This window comes from Trichechus manatus, unplaced genomic scaffold (genome assembly GCF_000243295.1).
Source record: "Trichechus manatus latirostris isolate Lorelei unplaced genomic scaffold, TriManLat1.0 scaffold00113, whole genome shotgun sequence".
Classification (NCBI taxonomy): Eukaryota; Metazoa; Chordata; class Mammalia; order Sirenia; family Trichechidae; genus Trichechus; species Trichechus manatus.
In genome coordinates, this window is record NW_004444049.1 from 8,207,702 (window position 1) to 8,226,242 (window position 18,541).

The 18,541-nt window shown below is 48.0% G+C and overlaps 1 protein-coding gene, 1 long non-coding RNA gene and 9 other non-coding genes across 15 annotated transcripts; all 11 read left to right on the forward strand.

The window, feature by feature from the left end:
- The first annotated feature begins 56 nt into the window (after positions 1-56).
- Positions 57-4,318, forward strand: LOC111821880 (uncharacterized). Of its 5 annotated transcripts, XR_002825225.1 has the most exons (10): positions 57-137; positions 482-536; positions 805-964; positions 1,188-1,238; positions 1,562-1,592; positions 1,935-1,981; positions 2,171-2,448; positions 2,866-2,912; positions 3,151-3,182; positions 3,278-4,303. It is a non-coding gene; the product is annotated as an uncharacterized LOC111821880 (long non-coding RNA). The 5 variants fall into 5 exon arrangements; XR_002825223.1 differs by having other exon boundaries at positions 67-137; positions 482-964; positions 3,278-4,300; XR_002825226.1 differs by having other exon boundaries at positions 100-964; positions 2,171-2,205; positions 2,411-2,448; positions 3,278-4,318.
- Positions 595-668, forward strand: LOC111821889 (small nucleolar RNA SNORD26). The gene has a single exon (XR_002825234.1). It is a non-coding gene; the product is annotated as a small nucleolar RNA SNORD26 (small nucleolar RNA).
- LOC111821888 (small nucleolar RNA SNORD27) lies at positions 1,044-1,115 on the forward strand. The gene has a single exon (XR_002825233.1). It is a non-coding gene; the product is annotated as a small nucleolar RNA SNORD27 (small nucleolar RNA).
- Positions 1,418-1,493, forward strand: LOC111821887 (small nucleolar RNA SNORD28). Its single transcript, XR_002825232.1, has one exon. It is a non-coding gene; the product is annotated as a small nucleolar RNA SNORD28 (small nucleolar RNA).
- Positions 1,702-1,829, forward strand: LOC111821893 (small nucleolar RNA SNORD22). Its single transcript, XR_002825238.1, has one exon. It is a non-coding gene; the product is annotated as a small nucleolar RNA SNORD22 (small nucleolar RNA).
- LOC111821898 (small nucleolar RNA SNORD29) lies at positions 2,037-2,103 on the forward strand. Its single transcript, XR_002825243.1, has one exon. It is a non-coding gene; the product is annotated as a small nucleolar RNA SNORD29 (small nucleolar RNA).
- On the forward strand, positions 2,275-2,344 carry LOC111821890 (small nucleolar RNA SNORD30). Its single transcript, XR_002825235.1, has one exon. It is a non-coding gene; the product is annotated as a small nucleolar RNA SNORD30 (small nucleolar RNA).
- Positions 2,608-2,675, forward strand: LOC111821891 (small nucleolar RNA SNORD31). The gene has a single exon (XR_002825236.1). It is a non-coding gene; the product is annotated as a small nucleolar RNA SNORD31 (small nucleolar RNA).
- Positions 2,954-3,079, forward strand: LOC111821892 (small nucleolar RNA SNORD22). The gene has a single exon (XR_002825237.1). It is a non-coding gene; the product is annotated as a small nucleolar RNA SNORD22 (small nucleolar RNA).
- Positions 4,319-8,294: 3,976 nt separating the features above from the next.
- LOC111821886 (U2 spliceosomal RNA) lies at positions 8,295-8,485 on the forward strand. The gene has a single exon (XR_002825231.1). It is a non-coding gene; the product is annotated as a U2 spliceosomal RNA (small nuclear RNA).
- Positions 8,486-11,335: 2,850 nt separating this feature from the next.
- WDR74 (WD repeat domain 74) lies at positions 11,336-17,748 on the forward strand. The gene is made up of 11 exons (XM_004383826.3): positions 11,336-11,489; positions 11,571-11,677; positions 11,766-11,887; positions 13,390-13,465; positions 13,585-13,731; positions 13,888-13,989; positions 16,071-16,171; positions 16,262-16,317; positions 16,633-16,778; positions 16,914-16,970; positions 17,522-17,748. Exons 1-11 carry the CDS (start codon positions 11,426-11,428, stop codon positions 17,699-17,701), a joined length of 1,158 nt encoding a protein of 385 aa, XP_004383883.1. The 5' UTR covers positions 11,336-11,425; the 3' UTR covers positions 17,702-17,748.
- Positions 17,749-18,541: the final 793 nt, after the last annotated feature.

An 18,541-nucleotide genomic window follows, 5' to 3' on the forward strand; every position in this document is an offset into this window, starting at 1 on the left:
CAACTCCCCGCGCTCGCACGCCGTCTCCTTATACGCGTGCACTGTCCAGAGTCCCGCCCCAAATCCCGTGAGCCTCTGCGAGATGCTATTTAAGTGTGTTACTGGGCGCGTTTGTTCTCATTTTTGCGCTGCTTTCGGTAAGTGGTTGTGTGATTTGTTTGGTGTGGTTATTTTTCTTAATAGTGTGGCGCGCCTTAGGCTTTGGCTCTGCATTGCACTTACTTGGGAGACTGGGTGGCGCATTAGCGGTTGTCTCGTACGTGGCAGCGGTACGGCGGGGCTTTGTCAAGGACAAAATGGCGATTGGCGGGCCGTGCTCTCGGCCCTCCCTGTGATGAGGACCTTCTCACAGACCTGTACTGAGCTTTGTGAGGATAACTAACTCTGAGGATACAGGGCCCTCGCAGCCGATGTCCCACGTTGTTGTCTCCAGAAAGAGGAGTGCTCATACCCACTGCTAACAACGCTTTTTTGTCTGCAGGAAGAGGCGCGCTTTTGAACGCTAAAGAATCTTGAAGAGACTTCTGTCTGTTGGAGTAAGTGATTATGGCCATTCTTTATCTCTGTTCCTGCATTGTTGGTTGTATGAATGTGCTATGAGGATGATTACCAATTGAACTCTCTCTTTCTGAGGGATTAGTGGAGAAGACTTTAAAATTCTGAGTAGCACCACCTGCAGCAAATGTCTCTTTTTGTTTTTTGGAGTTTTATTGTACTCTACTTTGCCATGTTAAGACACTGACAGAATGCAGTTGACGTCCTAAGGGTGTAAAGCTCAGTGAAGGATATGCTTCATTTTTTCAGATGTGGATTAGCTCAGTAGAGCTTACTAGTTGGAGGATGGGACAAAACACAGTCCTCTACAAAAGATTGGCTGTAACTGGGCCCGAAGAGCGTGTGGTACTTCACCTACAACAACCTTCTGGTGCTACTCTTCAAATCTAGCATTACAGTGATGCTCCAAGTGGGTATTTAATGCTTTATGTCATTAAGGGGAAAGAGAGGATACAGTGGAATTTATTCCTTCAAATTGCACTGGCCACTATCTGTGATGAAGATAAAATGACAAGCATATGCCTGAATATAACAAGTGATGTCATCTTTCTGCTGAGAAGTGGACCGGGGTACTCGAGGGGCTTTCAATGGCTCTTCTTAGGTATGTTATGACACTTTTTTTCTGTCTCCAGCATCTCATCACTGATCCTGAAGAATTCAGGTGCCTCCCAGATTGAATTCAGGTAATTGTCCAAATGGGGGTGGGGGGGCCATCTTTCCAGTGTGACCCAGAACCAGGAGAGCACATGGCTGAGCATTATTGCCTTTTTGCTCTTTCTGACTTGTTCTTAGAATAATTTTTTAGGGAGAGGGACAGCAATAGAGTTTTGGGGAGGGTGTACTCCTCCACGCACTTGTCACTGTCAGATGATTTGAATTGATAATGCTGATGCTGTGTGAGGTATGACCGTTAATAGCATGTTAGAGTTCTGATGGCAGTTGCTGATGCTAAAGAAATTTTGTTCTGCCTTAATTTTTTAAAAAATTGTTTGCTCCCCTTTCCCAGGTTGTGATGATGCCATACTCATCTGTCTTAGGTAAGCTACTTCTGATACTTTCATAAATTACCACGTTCCTGTGTAAGCCTTTGGGTTAATGGAATGTGGACTGGAACCCATTATCCAGTGGCTTTTTTGTTGGCAGCTTTAGCAATGAGGAAAACAAACATCCTGTCTTACTCCCTGTTCTAACCCCAGAGCCAGTAATGGTGAACCCACTGGGGCTAACTGGGAGAGAGGATGAGAACTTGTTCCATAAGAAACTGTCAGAGATACAGCAAGTGCCTACAGTGTATCCTTAGATTTCCTTTGCATGCCTATTAACTGGAATAGTTTTTTGTGTTTTGGATATTTCCTGATTAAAATGATTTTCTGGTTTAGAAGCAGCTTGAACATGGATACCAGTGAAAAGCCCCCAGAGTTAAGAGGTTAGTTTGTTGTTTTTTTATTGTTGTCATATGCCTTATGTAGCCAAGTAGGCAGTTTCTGTGATGAACCAAACTAGCTCACTATGACATATACAATGAAAATATGTGAACACCTGAGAAACTGGAGAAGACAGGTAGTGGGGGGTACTGTGTGTAAGGCATCTTTTCATCCACAGTCTTGTTCTTTAGGTACTGCTAACGGTGAGCTGGTCGTTGGCTAAAAAGTAAGTGATTTCAATATGTTAATATGCACGCGGCATATAGGGTGGAGAAAGGTGCCTTCTCAGGCCCTTCTGTATGATGACGTACATGGAATCTCGTTCGGCTGATGACTTGCTGCTGAGACATGGAAATCTGATTTTTTGGGAGATAAGGGCTTGGACAAGAACACCTTAATAGATATTGCCAACTGAGTCTTATTTGTTGCAGGTGCAGCATCTTGCCTGGGGCACTAGCGATGATTTGAGGTAAGTATATATAGGAGCCCTAGTGGCTCCGCAGTTAAAGCGCTCAGCTGCCAACTAAAAGGTCGGCAGTTCAAACCTTCATATAAAAAATATTTGCGTGTGCCTGGGTAACTATACAGACTACCTAGTTTAGTCTGAAGTTTTACTGGCAACTGTCTGATCACCAGTGATGAGTTGAATACCGCCCCAGTCTGATCACTGTGACTGAAAGGTATTTCTGAGCTGTGAGCTTGCCTTGCCAGAAACAAGTTTTAACAGTAGCAAGTTAATTGAGTGGATTTTACTGTGGACAAGCTGGTAATTTCCATATTCATTGAGAACCTGCACAGCATATACCAGAGGGTGCCTTTCCTCTAAGCAACAGGAACTCCTGGAATGATTGAGAGACTTAACTCCCAATCTCTTATTTTTTTGCAGGGAGACTGGAAGCCATATGTCTCCTCAGTCCTGGTCTGAGGTTAGAGGTGAGTAAGCATGCACTTAAGCTGGGCTAGGTAAAACTGTATCCCAGTGAAGAAACATTCACACGTCTTACCTCCTGTCCTGGTCCCAGAGCCTGAAAAGGTGAACCCACTGGGGCTGGCTGGGGGAGAAGAGGAGAGTTTGTTCCAGAAGGAACTGTCTGAGGGATCATGAGGAGTTCTACACATGGGAGAGGGAAGAGTAACCATCTATTGAAAATCAATTATCTTGTCTTTACAGGTCTGAGGAAAGGAGCAAGGTACATTTAAATGGTAGGTATTTTGTTCAAAGATTCATACAGACTATGAGCAGAAAAGTACCTGGAAGCAGGCCTTCTAATGTTAGCTAGTTGTTCTTCCCTCTGCAGGAACCAAGCTCTTGGATATGTTGAAATCAGCGTGCAGTCATTTCAGTCTGTCTACTACCTCTCAATAAAGCCTTTTTTTTGTTTGTACCTTGAGTGTAGTTTGTGTGGGCGTAGGTAGCTTGGCAAAATGAAATAAGCCCTGAGAATTCACTATCATAGGCTCTGCCCAGCTTAGTGTGGTAATTTACCTAATGCTCTATTGCCTAGTCCAGAGAAGAACATTCCTAACACTGCTGATCTCATCTAAGTCTTTGCAGTTGCTGTTTTTCCATATATATCATTTATTAGCAGTGTATAAATTCCATGTATAATGTTATCATGTTGACCTAAGTAGATCTAGCTTCAAAAATACTTCCACTGAACATCCATCTTGGTGCCCATACACCACTATATCTGAGCATGAATTTAAGATACAGTGAAGTTCCTCAAAGATGAGCTGCTTGGTTGATCTCCAGAGAAGCACATTTACAATCTCACAAAAAGGTTAGGTGGGAACCAAGATGAAGTACTTAACTGCAAGCAAGTAAGCCTTTGCAGAAGTAGTTCTGTTCTGCAAGAAGTCAGGTCACCGTGAGTTGGCAGCCAGTATGCATTTGCTCATAGCACAGATCTTGGCAGGCAAGTGCTAAAAGCATCCACAGAGAACAGGCTTGTATGTACATTGTGTACTGTGAGAGAAGGAATAGGGAAAGTGGTTACCAAAAAGTACTAGGGGGTTAACTCTTAGACTAGGCTATAAACTTTGGGAGATGAGGCCACTGTTAATTTAAGCCAGAGTTAGGAAATTTAGCTAAGAGGCAGTGGGACAAGCTACAGAGAGGCCAGCATAGAGCAGAATCCACAAGAAATGTCTGGTAGATAATAAAAGCCTCCTGCAAGCCTTGTTCGCACGCAATTTGGCAAATTAGGCCCCAGGTTGGGTTCTGTCAAGTCGATTTTCAATTCTTAGCTATACTGTGACAGAACTGCCTTGGTGTCTCTAGGCAGAACTGCCTTGGTGTCTCTAGGCTGTAATGTTTATGGGATACTCTGTTCTGTAGGGCTGCTAGTCAGGATTGTCTGGACAGCAGTGGGTTTAGGTTTTCTTTTGGTTTAATCTTCATGGGAAGGAACCCTGGTGGCATAGTGGTTAAGCCCTTGGCTGCTGTGAGGTTGGCTGTTCCAGCCCACTAGCTGCTCCACAGGAGAAAAATGCGGCAGTCTGCTTCTGTATAAAGCTTTACAGCTTTGGAAACTGGGACAGTTGTACTCTGTCCTACAGGGTCGCTATGAGTTGGTTTTTATGGATAATCTTCACCAAGAGAACAGATCTCCAGGTCCTTGTCCCATGGAGACATGGGTAGTTTCCAGCCACCAAACCTATCACGTAGTTGTGCCACTAGAACTCCTTCAACCCCAGGTTAGGGACTGCTTATGCTAAGAGGTGCGATAAATGAGACAGATAATGTGGAAAGATTGCAGGGGGAGGGAACTAGACCAGAATGACTGAAGCTAATGACAGACTACGATGTCTCCAGCCTGCAACCTCTTCCCTGAGTTCTAGGTACATCCAACTGCCCACTTGATGTCCAGTGAGACACTGGGACCTTGATTTTGTGCCCAGCTCTGCTCCCCAAGTCTCCCCACTTCTGTAAGTGGCACCAGCACCCAACAAGCTGGGGAGGTCCCAAACCTAGCTGTGTAACCAGAAGAGCCAAGGCCTTTATTTTGTTGACTGCTGTTTGGTTACGTTATTTCCAACCCATAGAGACCCACAGGAAAACTGCCCCATAAAGTTTCTAAGGAGCCCTTGGTGGATTTGAACTGCCAACCTTTTGGTTAGCAGCTGTAGCACTTAACCACTACACCACCAGCGTTTCCTTTAAGAGGAAAGAGAAACCAGCTAACAAGTGAAGATTATTTGAAATAACACAGTGGCTCTCAACCAGGGCACACAGCCATGTCTGGAGCTCTGGTAACAAAGCAGTTAGGAGCTCAGGCTCCTAACCGCTTGGTTTTTCTTGAAAACCCTAAGGGGCGGTTCTACTCTGTCCTGTAGGGTCATTGTGAGTCAGAATCGACTGGACAGCAGTGGGTTTGTTTTGGGGGAGATGTTTTTGGTTGTCACAATTTGGGTGAGGAAGGAAGTTGCTACTGATTCCAGTGGGTAAAGGCCAGCAATGCCGCTGAACATCCTACAACTCAGGACAGCTTCCCTACACCCAGCAATGAATTTGCTTTCACCCTCTGTATTCGTTTCTTGCTGCTATGACAAATTACAAATGTACAAACTTAGTAACTTAAATTTACTCTGTTATAATTCTGGAGATAGAAATCTGCACTGGGTCTCACTGGACAAAGATGAAGGTGTCAGCAGGGTTGCTTTCCTTTCTGGAGCCTCTAGGGGAGAATCTTTTTGCAGTTTATGGAGGCTGCCCACATTTTTTGGCTGGTAGGGCCCTCCCATTTTCAAAGTCAGTGGTGGCCTCTCCAGCCGAGTCATTCTCATGCAGCATCACTCTGACACTTGATTCTCTTCTTTATAAAGACTGTCATGATTATGCTGGACCCACCCAGATACTCCAGGATAATGTCCCCATCTCAAAACCCTTAATTTAATCATATTTGCAAAGCCTCTTTTGCCATATAAGGTAACATTCACAGGGTCCAGGGGTTTGGACGTAGGACATCTTCGGGGGATCATCATTCTGCCTACCGCACCCCCTTAATTGGGCCCCTCCCTGGAGGCTCTGGGCTAACAGGTGAAAATCTGTAGAAACTTCTTGTTTAACACCAGGGACAAAGTGTTGAAAAACTTTGTTCTCTAAAATCATGGACTCTCAGAAGCTTTGGTGTTTGAAATCATGTCAGCGAGAATGGAACACCCTGCTCTTGCCAGGAGGCTCAGCCATGTGTGTCACTGATACAGAGATGCGGCCACTCTTTCCAACCAAGTGCAGAGCTTCAGCTAAGGAGTATATGTCAAATTTTACAGGGATGGTTCAAAATCCCCTTATCCTTTGTGTTCTGGGAAAGGCTTACTGCAAAGAACCACCCTTCCCCATACGACTTAAGACTCACAGATGCCCCCCTTGTTTACCTATGACAAGACCAGACACAGACCTCCACACTTCCATTGTTTGCCTCATAAATGATTAGCTGAACTCATCCCACTGCTCGATCAGAACAAAATACCTGTTAACCAAACTTCCGCCACATCCCTGGACTTTGACCAGCATACTCCCTAACAGCCCCTCCAGAAAAATAGGCTGACCTCAGGGAAAAGTCTTCTTTGACTCCACTTTTCCAGACATTCAGTTTTTTTCTAGCCTTGTTTACCAGTTGCTTTCCAGTTGGTTCTGACTCATTGTGACCCTGTGTATGTCAGAGTAGAACTGTGCTTCACAGGGTTTCAATGGCTGATTTTTTGGAGGCAGATCGCCAGGCCTTTCTGCCGTGGCACATGTGAGTGGACTCAAATGGCCTTTTGGTTAGCGCTAGCAGTCAAGCACCTTAACCATTTGCACAACCCAGGGACTCCTCTAGCCTTGTTATTGCTCTCTGTAAAAGAAGAAGGGAGCCCTGGTAGTGCAGTAGTTAAAGCGCTCAGCTGCTAACTGAAAGGTCATCGATTTAAACCTACCAGCAGCTCCGAGCGACAAAGATGTGGCAGTCTGCTTCCGTATAGACTGGAAATCCTATGGGGCAGTTCTACTCTGTCCCATAGGGTTACTATGAGTCAGAATGGACTCTACAGCAATGGGTTCAATGGGTATAAAAAGCTGACTTTTGTCTAACCAGACTCTTGCAGATCTATGGTCAGAGTGGTCTCCCTATTGTGATTGTCCCCGCCCCCAATAATCCTTTCGAATAGTCTCTCCTTACTAAATCCGGATTTTTTACTTGACAAGGGACTTTAAACATAACATTTCACATTTGTACTAATAAAGTTTCCAAGGAAACGAGACCTCAAGTCCTTTCCCAGCCAGGGTCTGATGGTAATCCCTTTCATGGAGCGGGGCTTTGCTTTGAGCCTGTAAAAGAACCGCTTTGTTTACCTACACTCCCTCCCCCAAATCCCGAAACAACCTCCTCTGCTTTGAGGCGATGGCCTGCGCTTAACCAGTGCGCTACCGGGGCCCCTCATGATACAAACAGCAAGGGATAGATGGGATGGGGTGGATATTATGGCAAGTCAGGGGACAGGTGCCGAAGGGAACTGGGATCCTGAGAGTGCCCAGGGAAACACAATCAGAAAGGTCAGCTCTGTGGCCAGCGCACGGCCACGCGCCTCACCAGCATGTTGTCGATTCTCACAACAACCCCCTTGAGGTGCGTGTTACTCTCTTCCCCGTTTAGCAAAGAAGGAGACAGGAGGTGAGTAACACGCCATCAAGTCAGGAACTGGCAGAACAGGGATCCCAGCCCCATTCTTTTGCCTCCAAAGCCGGTGCTCTAACCGCCCCGCGGCCGCTCCAAATACTCTCCCGGGAGAGGGACGCGGCCAGAGGCCGCACGAAATCTTCAACGACTAACGTCACCTCCCAATGGGACCCCCCCCACCCCCCACCTCCCGCAGCGATAAAAACTAGGCTGGGAATCTAACGCCACAATCTGGGAGAAAAAGACATCATACGGGGATTGAAATCACGTGTTGTACGTGGGCCAATCCCAAGAATTTAAAGAGCGAGCGAGCGCAAACGAGAGACAGCAAGACAGCGAGAGCAAAAGAGAGAGAGAGAGCAAGTAGAGCGAGAGCAAGAGAGAGAGAGAGAGAAAGAGAGCGAGCACAGAGTGGCGGGTTTATGCAAAACTAGCTCTGAACCATGCCATGTGAGCACGCAAGCAACGCGATAAATATCCCGATTTAAGGTCTGTTTCCAAAAGTCTACCTTCTATTACTAAGTAATAATAATGAGAAATCTATCTTAAGAATTATTTCTTGTTCAAAAATAATCTAATCATTACGCTATTAAAGTCACCATAACTGTAATAGAGACAGTAAGGATAAGGCCAACTGGGCCGGGGAGGAATTGTTATCGCTTCTCGGCCTTTTGGCTAAGATCAAGTGTAGTATCTGTTCTTATCAGTTTAATATCTGATACGTCCTCTATCCGAGGACAATATATTAAATGGATTTTTGGAGCTGGGAGATGGAATAGGAGCTTGCTCCGTCCACTCCACGCATCGACCTGGTATTGCAGTACTTCCAGGAACGGTGCACCCCCTTTTGGGGGAAAATATTGTGTTGAAAAAACAGATAAAAGTGTTTGTGTTGTAGTTTATTGTTTGGTGTTGTTTTTGAGTATGTATTTATAATGGTTAGCTTTTTCTTTGAGTAAAAGATAGTTTTTGGAATATACTAGTGAAAAATGGCAGTTTTCAAAATTTGGGAAGGTTAGTCACAGATGTTTTTCCAGAAGTATACAGTAAGTGGTTCTATGTTTTCATATAAACCTGCTATGAGTTGGAATTCATTTGACGGAATGGTATGAGTTTGGGATTTTAAAATGTGTTAGATTGGTGTCATAACAAAGCTTTTGTTGTCTTGCATGGACTCTGTGTGTGTGTTTTTGTTTCGTAGAATATGTATTTTGGATTTTCGATCAAATGTTGACTAGTGGAAAGATTCGGAGAATTGGTGTGCTTCTGGGTCTTTAGTATTGTTTTCATCAGTTTATCTGATGTCATCCCCATTTGGTCAGTTTGCTATGGGAGCTTTTAGGGAAGGAGATGGAATAGCTTGAGCCCTCCCTTCTGATTGAAACACTGCAGTGTTTTGTTCTGTTGGACATTCTGAGTTGGCACCTAGCAACAACCTTTGTATGTGTTGACCGGGTATTATTGTACTTCGGGGAATGGTTGCACAGTGATTAAGTGCTTGGCTGCTAACCAAAAGTCACTCCTCCAGGGTAGAAAGATGTGGCAATCTGCTTCGGTAAAGATTACAGCCTGGGAAACCTATTTTATTCTGTCCTGGAGGGTCGCTATAAATTGACTCTGTTAACAGCAACAGGTTTGGTTTGTTTTTGGGGGGGAATGGTGCACTCCCCTTTAGATTTCTAAATTGGTTTAGGGGACAGGAAGTGTTTTGCCCATTTGTCTTTGTTTAGTTCTCAGAGTTTTAACCTAGGTTAAGACGGGAGGCCACTGATCTGTCCCAATCAGCCCAAGAGCCCAGGTGTGTTCCTGATGAAGGACACTGCACAACTAAAGGAATCAAAACAAAATAGGATTTTAGGGAAAGAGGGAGGTTAGATCTAGTTGAGTTTAAATAAAGCAATATTTTGATAGGCTCAATGCAATGTAGCACTGTGTGCAAAGGGGTCAACATCAGATCTGGACTGTGAAGTGCACCCAGGGTGCTGTTGCCTTCGTAATACAAAGTTAAGACAAACAGACTGTTGTGCTCAGACGCTCGTGGCGTGGTTGTTAAGCGCTAAGTCATCTAACCAGAAGATCAGCAGTTCGACTCTACCAGGTGCTCCTTGGAAACTCCATGAGGCAGTTCTACTCTGTCCTATAGGGTCACTATGAGTCGGAATCGACTCCATGGCAATAGGTATGGGTTATTTAAATTGCAAGAATATATTTAACACACTTGCCAATTCAATATTTTTCGGTACAATTTAGTGATATCAATTACATTAATCATGTTGCACAACCATCACCCATAACAGTTGCCAAACTGCCCATCACAGATGTTCATTCTTAATGATATAATTTCAAACAGCAAAGTTTCTGATACTCTGATTTTAGAGAACAAATTTTCTCAGTAAGACATCAGTAGTCACTCAAAGAGGGGTCGTTATGACATTTTAGAGCGGCAGCTTATCTTTGGGAGTGTTGAAATAAAAATAACAGAGTCCTCTACACAAAGGTTTATTAAGTAGATAATTATGCTACCAGAAGGAACCTGGCCCAAACTAGTCCAAAATTCCCTATTTGGAAGGAGAGAAAAGAATTTATAGACAACCAATAAAATTCTATAGCAAATAAATTTTAAGTGGTTGGTTAGGTGAACAAAGAAATTCTAAGCAATTGGTTAAGTAAGAAGTCTATAATTTGGAGGGAGGGATTATAAAAAGTGGAGAAAGCTAATTCATTGGGTACTTTGAAGAACTGTTTTCTCTGGTTGGGTTGACTTTAGTTTACTGAGTCAGAGAGGGGCTGTAATTGATAAGCTGATAATAAACCAGGGTTCTTGTAAGAAGCCCTGGTGACGAAGTGGTTAAGCAGCTCGACTGCTAACCAAAAGGTCTAACCGGCTAGCCTGGGGAGAATAGAGCGTGTACAAAAGGTCGCTATGGGTCGGAAGCAACTCGACTGCACCTAACAACAAGGGATTCCAGTAAGCCTTGGGGGTAGTTCCATTCTGCCCTATAGGGTGGCTGTGAGTCGGAATCGACTAAACGGAGATGGTTTTTTTAAATTTTTTGGTTTGAGTCTCAATTAGTGTCCTCCAGCGTTTGTGGGTATTTCATTTCTTGTGATACTCCTTTTATCCAAGACACTTGGCATAAATTTGGTACTGCTTTGAAAACCAGCCATGAGGGATGCCCAAGGTTCTTTCACAGTCAGCCAAATTAATCGCTCGATTTTTAACATTTAATAGGAGAAATAACTCATTTCTGTTCACTTTGCAGATTTTTACTCTCTGTTTGAGCTAAATTTTACTTTCGCATCACCAAGCCTCAATGCAAGGAAATAAAAACGATGCCCCACCCCACTTTCCAAAAGAAAGCTTGTTATACATCGTCGTTTTTTTTCCCCCCGTTTTTCTTCGTTTGCTTTGTGTCTTTTACACTCGAGGATGAAGAGGATGAAGCCACGCACAGCATTAAGGATATGAATAGTTTCTGAAGTAGCTTCTTTTCTCGTCAACCCAGAGCAAGGGACAGATTAGGGCTGACTCGACCCGGCATCGCAGTCCAGGTGCAAGGTCCACTCCAAGTGCAAAAAAAAAAAAAGTTACTCTTAAGATCCCCGTAAATATGCATCTCCTAATTTCATTTTCGTAAAGCAAATCAAGCTGGAGCGGGCAGGGAATCATTACACCTCCGGCTCTTTAAACTCCCATAAACTGCCTTTGTCTGGACCGGACGCCGCGCCCACTGGTGACGCAGACACCGCGCCGGAAGTACGAGCCGCGGGCTCCCGAGATATATCATGGCGGCTGCTGCAGCGCGCTGGAACCACGTGTGGGTTGGCACCGAAACAGGGATCCTGAAAGGTAGGTGGCGGGGCCGAGCATCGGAGGATGCGGAGGGTGCCCTCTCGTGACCCCGGCGCACGTGACGCCGGCGTTCCGCAGGGGTGAACCTTCAGCGCAAACAGGCAGCAAACTTCACGGCGACTGGACAGCCGCGGCGCGAGGAGGCGGTGAGCGTCCTGTGCTGGGGCTCGAGCGGCGAGACTCAGGTGAGTGGTCGCGAACCAGGCGGGAGCTAGGGGACCTGGGACGCGGCACCGCGCCCTCATCACTATCCTGTCCTCGTCTGCCCCCCAGATACTGCTGGGCTGCGTGGACGCGACAGTGAGGCGCTTCAGCACCGAGGAGGGAATATTCCAGGGCCAGAGGCACTGCCCCGGCGGCGAGGGCACGTTTCGCGGCCTCGCCGAGGCCGACGGGTAAGACTGATCCCCTTGCTGAACGCTTGGTTGGGAGAGCGTTGAGGCTTCCTTAGGACAGCCTTAGGTGACACAGGCCTGTTGAGTGACAGGGACCTGGATTCGTGCCTTTGTTCGTTTATTTCTTTAGCAAGCATTTGCTGAATATCTACTGAGTTGCAGACGCTGGGCAAAGGGCAGGGACCGCAGGTGAACCAGACACACTTCTGTCTTCATAGAGCTTGCATCGTCTTGGGTTTTCTTTCTGGCTCCACCATAACTTTCTAGGTGATCCTGAACAAGTCAGTTAATCGTTTTGAGCATGTTTCTAAGTGGGGACTGACCACCACCAACAAGGTGATGAGGCTTCTAAACTAAAGGATAGGAAGGTGTTAGTGGTTAGGTTACTGGTCCAGGCTTCTGAGGATGAAGGTTATGAGCTGTTAGGCTGCATAGGTTTGGTGGTGTTAATTCTGACAGGTGAGGCCTGGAAGGGCTCTGGAGGGTGGGACATTTGAACTGGGCCTTGAAGGATGGGTAGGGTTTTGACAGATGGAGAAGAAGGTGAAGGCATTCTAGAAAGAGGGTACAGACTAGGGAGAGGCAGAGATTGGGCACAGACTACAGGGTCCATCTCAGGGATGATAAGTAGTATTTGGGGATTGAAGCCAAAGAAGCGTTTTAATATAGAGTGGGCAAGGTAGATCGGGATTAGATGTGAAGGGCTTTATGTGCCAAGCTGAGAGATTTGTACTTTTGTTTTGTAGGTAGTGGGGAGTTGTTGAAGGTTTTTGAGCTGGAAGGGCTGTGGTCAGAGCTATGAACCTGCAGTAGTGTGAAGGATGGATTGGAGAGAGAGCTGTTGGGAGACTGTTGCCTGAGAGCCTGAACCAGGGTGGGGAGGTTGGGCAGATGTGAGAAAGCGTAGGCAAAGGCTATACAGAACCTTGGAACAGACTTATTAGAACTTTATGGTAGGGATTCTTTAAAGAAGCAGCTGATGTTAGTGCCTGGGACCCAGAACAAGGAACTTGAGAGAAACTAGTGTTTGACTTTGGCCAAACCCTAAATCCAAACCAGCCTTACGTCAGTCCTTTCAGAGCTACTCATCCTGATCTCTGGTAACTGACTTAAGAGTCAGAAAGATCAGCAGGGCCAGATGCCCCCAGACAGCTGTGGACTAGCGAAGCACTCTGCTTTGGAGTATCACAGACTTGATTTCCAGCTGTGGTTCTGACATTTATAGCTGAGTGGGCCAATATTTCAGTTTTTCAGAGCTTTAGTATCCTCACTTATAAAACTAGTAAACCTTCATTTTGTTGAGAAAATTAAAGGAGATAAGAGACATGGAAGCTGGAAGTTGTCAAGCCCTGCCCAGAACACCGTTACTAGGGACTTTCTTAGGAACTTGGCTAGTGGAGGGAGTCTCCCTCCTAATTTGAATTTGGGGGTAGGTTGGCTAGGGCCCGGACTAGAACACCTTTTTTTTTTTTCCACCAACTCCATCCTCCCTCTGCCTGCAGCAACCTCATCACATGTGTGGATTCTGGGATTCTTCGAGTCTGGTGTGACAATGACAAGGAGGTGTCCTCCGACCCAGTGAGGCTCCCCCGCCCTGGTTGGGGAAGGTGGGCGCTGGGGTAGGAGCCTGATTAGGGCTTCAGGGGAGGGAGGGTTGGGGTCTCTGAGACTGACTCTTCATCTCAAATTTCTGGCAGCTCCTGGAGCTGAAGGTGGGCCCTGGGGTGTGTAAGATGCGCCAAGACCCAGCACACCCCCACGTGGTTGCCACTGGTGGGAAGGAGAATGCATTGAAGGTGTGGGACCTGCAGGGGTCTGAGGAACCTGTGTTCAAAGCCAAGAATGTGAGTGATGGGCAGGGGGTGGGGGTGGGGGGCTAGGTTTAAGTACCAAAGATGCTGAGGCCATTGACTGAGTCAGAGGCCAGATAGACTTTAGGGGGTGATGAAGGGGTACACTGAGCCCTCACAACCCTGTCCTCCAACTATCCATCCCACCAGGTGCGGAATGACTGGCTCGACTTGCGGGTTCCCATCTGGGAGCAGGACATACAGTTCCTCCCTGAGTCACAGAAGCTCGTTACCTGCACAGGGTACCACCAGGTGAGGCACCCCACCCCAGCCTCCTCCTAGGCTTAAGCAGTATCCTAAAGAAAGAACTTCCCTGTGCAGGCTTGGCCCCCATGACTTGGCACAGCTGCCCACCTCACCAGCCTTTTTCCATCCCTGAGCTCTCATAAGAGGGAGCTCTTCCCTATCCATCTCAGCCCTGCCACTGAGCCAGCCACCTTCTCTTACTACCTTCTGGGATGGAGTTTCCTGAACTATGGCTGTTCCTTTCTCTTCTGCTGGAAGAGAGGAGAGGAGAAAGGAGTATCCTTTTCACAGTGGGACCCATAGGGTACAGATGTCATGAGAGGACATTGGGCTGGCTGTCAGGGTTCTGGTCCTGAGGCTGCCTCTCATTTGCTTTGGGACCCAGGCCCTCCCCTCCCCCTGTCTGGCCTCAGCTGTCCATGAAGGACTGGACTGGGGATCATGACAGTTATCTCATTTGAAGTCCTAAGACCCAGATAAGGCTGGGTCACTTATTTGCCCTGTTTCCTTCACTCCTACATACTTGAAGTCTAATCTTTTGATATGCCTCTGCTCAAAACCCACACCAGGGCTTCCTCTCTCCTCTCTCATTCAGGCTGAACTTCTCTGCTTGGAATTCAGCACCTTCTGACAATTGAACTGACTTGCTTTTCCATTCTCCTACTCCCCCTACACGGGCAGATGAGGGGAGGGAATGCTCACACCTGACCATGGCAATGCTGTCCTCCTCCCCAACCTAGGGGATCTCTCTCCTCAGTCCTGTCCATTTATGCTCCTAAGCAAACTTGTACCTCAGTTTGCACAGTCCTGCTAAAAAATGTTCTAGTAGTGACTGAAGTCCTCTAACTTCAAGAGGAGGAGATAGAATCACCATCAGTCCAAAGCTGAGTCCTATGAGGTAGAGATCAAACATACCTCCACTCTGCAACCTCTTTACCATTTCTGACATCAGCCGTCCCCGCCAGGGCACTCTCTACTTCTCTGCTGGGCTTGATAATTCATTCAAATAGCCACACAACTCACAGACCATACTTACAGTTAGTGGTTTATTAGGGAAGTAACAGGGTACAACTCAGGATCAGAATAGATAGGCTGCAACTTGGGATCAGGATCCGGCAGCATGTAGGCAAAGTCTGGAAGGCTCCCCCAAAGTGGAGAGTACATCACTCTCTTCTTTCCTGCAGACAGCTCTCAGCTCTCTGCCGTGCAAGCAAGCAGGCCCTTCTCTCTGCTGTGCACACCCCTGCTCAGCCATACAGGCCTCTCTGCCACTGGCCTCCCTGCTGCCAGCCTCTCCACTGCTAACTGACCCAGCTCATAACCAGTGTAACAGCTTTGTTCAGCTCTCTTAGCTGTATTGCTAGCAGCAGGTTTCTGCTTTTACCACCAGCTCTCCCACAGGGCCCTCCTGGGCCTGTCACCATTAGCTGTGGCGCAGGGCCCCTTCCGGGCTTCTCGATGCCTTCAGTGTTACATCCCGTGACCTGTGTTGCAGCTCTGTTAGGAGGTTCCTCACCTCCTCTCTGCGGCTTCTCTCTTCTTACCTCTCTTGTCTTCTCCTTTCTGAAATCTCTGTGGGTTTGGCTGCTTATATAAGCAAACTCCTTATCAATTTCAAGGTATGGCCCTCCGAGCAGGGCCACAAACTGACCAATCCCCTTGGTGGACCATAGTCATTTTATTTGCATAGTCTATAGTCACTTTATTTGCATAGTTTATTGACCAGTCCCTGCAAGGTACATACCTATCCCAGGGCAGGCTACAGCCCAGGACCAAACAGGAAGCATCAAACCAAGTTGTTTACAGTTTACCCAGGAATTGGCAATCAACATGGACAAAAGTAAGAAACCCTGGGTAGAAAACTAGGGCTAAGATAACTCCTCAGGACTTAGGGGAAAAGTCTCTCAAGCTGTTTTTCCAAAGAACCGAGGCAAAAGGCCATGTAAAGGAACTCATTTCCCCACACCTCCCCACCTCACAGGTTGGTGTGAGAGTGGGTCATAAACAAGCAGCACGGAAGGGTGTGGAGAAGCCCCAAGAGGGCTTGAGGCTGAGGGTACTGTGATGATGCCTCAGTCTTCCTCCAGGTCCGTGTCTATGATCCAGCCTCCCCCCAGCGCCGGCCAGTCCTAGAGGCCACGTATGGCGAATACCCGCTGACAGCCATGACCCTCACTCCTGGTGGCAAGTGAGTACTTGGAGGGGTAAGGTGGGTGGCAGGGGCTCAGGGAGGTCTCCAGGAGGTTCCCGCTGACGCGCCTGCCTCTGGTCTCTTCAGTTCAGTGATTGTGGGGAACACGCATGGGCAGCTGGCAGAAATTGACTTTCGGCAAGGTGAGTGGACTAGAGGGAAGGATGGGGAAGAAGGCAGGATTCCTTCTGAGGCAATGGAGTGGAGTGGTCATGAGCTCTATTCAGGTGCCAGAATGCCTGGGTTCAAATCCTGGTTTCACCAAAAGTTGTTGACCTTGGGCAAATTACTTCAACTCTGTGCCTCAGTTTCCTCACCTACAAAATGAAGATACTGCTGGTAACTCCTGTCTCAGAGTTATGTTGAGGACTAAATGTTGAAATGTAAAGTGAAAAGAACAGTAAACAATAAATGGTTGTTGGCTGGCCAGCTAGCACTGATACCCCTGCTGTCCCCAGGGCGCCTCCTGGGCTGTCTGAAGGGGCTGGCAGGCAGTGTCCGAGCGTTGCAGTGCCACCCTTCAAAGCCCCTACTAGCCTCCTGCGGCCTGGACCGAGTCTTGAGGGTACACAGGATCCGGAACCCACGGGGTCTGGAGCATAAGGTGGGAGCCCAAACCTCTGAGCCTTGCCCCTCCCACCTAGTTCAGTTCTTGGAGCCCACTGGCTCCTGTGTCCCTGTTCATTTTTACATCTATGTCAGCGTGCCTGCGCTCCCTAAGGCCCCTCATCTTTTGCAGGTTTATCTCAAGTCTCGGCTGAATTGCCTCCTCCTGTCGGGCAGGGACAACTGGGAGGTGAGCGACTGGATCTGGGACTGTGGGAGCCAAGGGCATAGATGTGAGGATTTCCCTCGGAGAGCAGAAGCAGACAGCTGGAACCCAGGCCTGGAGCTGTCCATTTGCCTGCCAGATTATTTCATTTCTCTAATGGCTATTAATACTCACAGTCCTGACAAGGTTATTGCTAAGAGTGACACACTAAGAGCATGGACCAGAGTGGTGTCCTGGGAGCAGGAAATAAAGGTGATGGTGGTGGTGGTCCATGGAAGGGTTATCTCCCAGCTAGGGCCTCCAGGAGGAGCCCTGGTGGCACAATGATTAAGCACTGGGCTGCTAACCGAAACAGCGGTTCAAACCTACCAGCCACTCATTGGGAGAAAGATGTGGCAATCTGCTCCTGTAAAGATTACAGCCTTGGAAACCCTATGGGCAGTTCTACGCTGTCCTCTGGGGTCGCTGTGAGTTGGAACTGACTGGTCGCAACAGGTGTGGTTTTGGTTTAGGGCCTCCTTCCTGTAGGTCTCTGTTACTTTGCCCCAGTTCTTAAGTTTTCTCCCATTCACCAGGATGAGCCCCAACAGCCTCAAGAGCCCAACAAGGTGTCCCCAGAAGACACAGAGATGGATGAACTTTGGGCTTCCTTGGAGGCAGCTGCCAAGCGGAAGCTCCCTGATTTCAAGCAGAGCCAAGGGGCCCTCCAAGCCAGACACAAAAAGAAGAAGCGACCTGGATCCACCAGTCCCTAAAGTCCCTGGACCCACTTTGTAAATAAACATCCCAGCACCCACCTTGACCTTGAGCCTTTTGTGATGGGAGAAAGGAAAGGGGTGGCTTGGGGTATGGGCTTGCAGAGCTGCGGCGGCAGGATTTATGACGTCACAAAAGCTGGGTGAAGGGCCCGCGGGCGGGCTGACTGGAGGGGCTGGCACAGAGTGCGGGCCGCGTGAGGCCATGGGCTGCTGCCAAGACAAGGACTCCGATGAGGCGACCAGGAAGGCTGACTCCGAGGAAGGTGGGACCAGAGACTCCGAAGAGTGGGACTGGCAGGGCATAGGAGAGGGGGATGGCTAGGGAGGTTGGACGGGATGGTACAGCAGAGCTCAGCGGCCTCGTCGACCTCCTAGGCACCGAAGAGACAGATGCCACGAGCACCCAGAGCCGCCGGATGCCCAAGTCGAACGAAAGCCTTCTGATCACTGTGCTGTGGAGGCGGCTATCCCTGTTCAGCCGTCGGGGCTCCTCACGGTCGAACAAGAGGCATTCAGGCCAGAGTCAAAAGCCGGGGAGTCAGTACCCGGAGAAGGCCCAGGAGGGGATCCAGGAGGAGCCAGAGAAGGGGTAACCCCAGCCCTGCTTTCAGTTCGCCCCAGACTCCAGAGAATAAAATTTCTAAGGCAGACCAGTGCAAGCCCTTGTTCCTCTTCCGCCGCCGGCTCTTGGAGCACCAGGCTAGTGCACCACGGGGCCTGCGGGCTCTTTAAGACTCCTCTCCTAAGGTTGGCCCAGCCCGCGGTGCTCAAGGTCCTGCTGCTCAGGGGCGGGGTCACGGTATCAGTCTAGCCAATGGGAGGGTGAGGTCTCTCAAT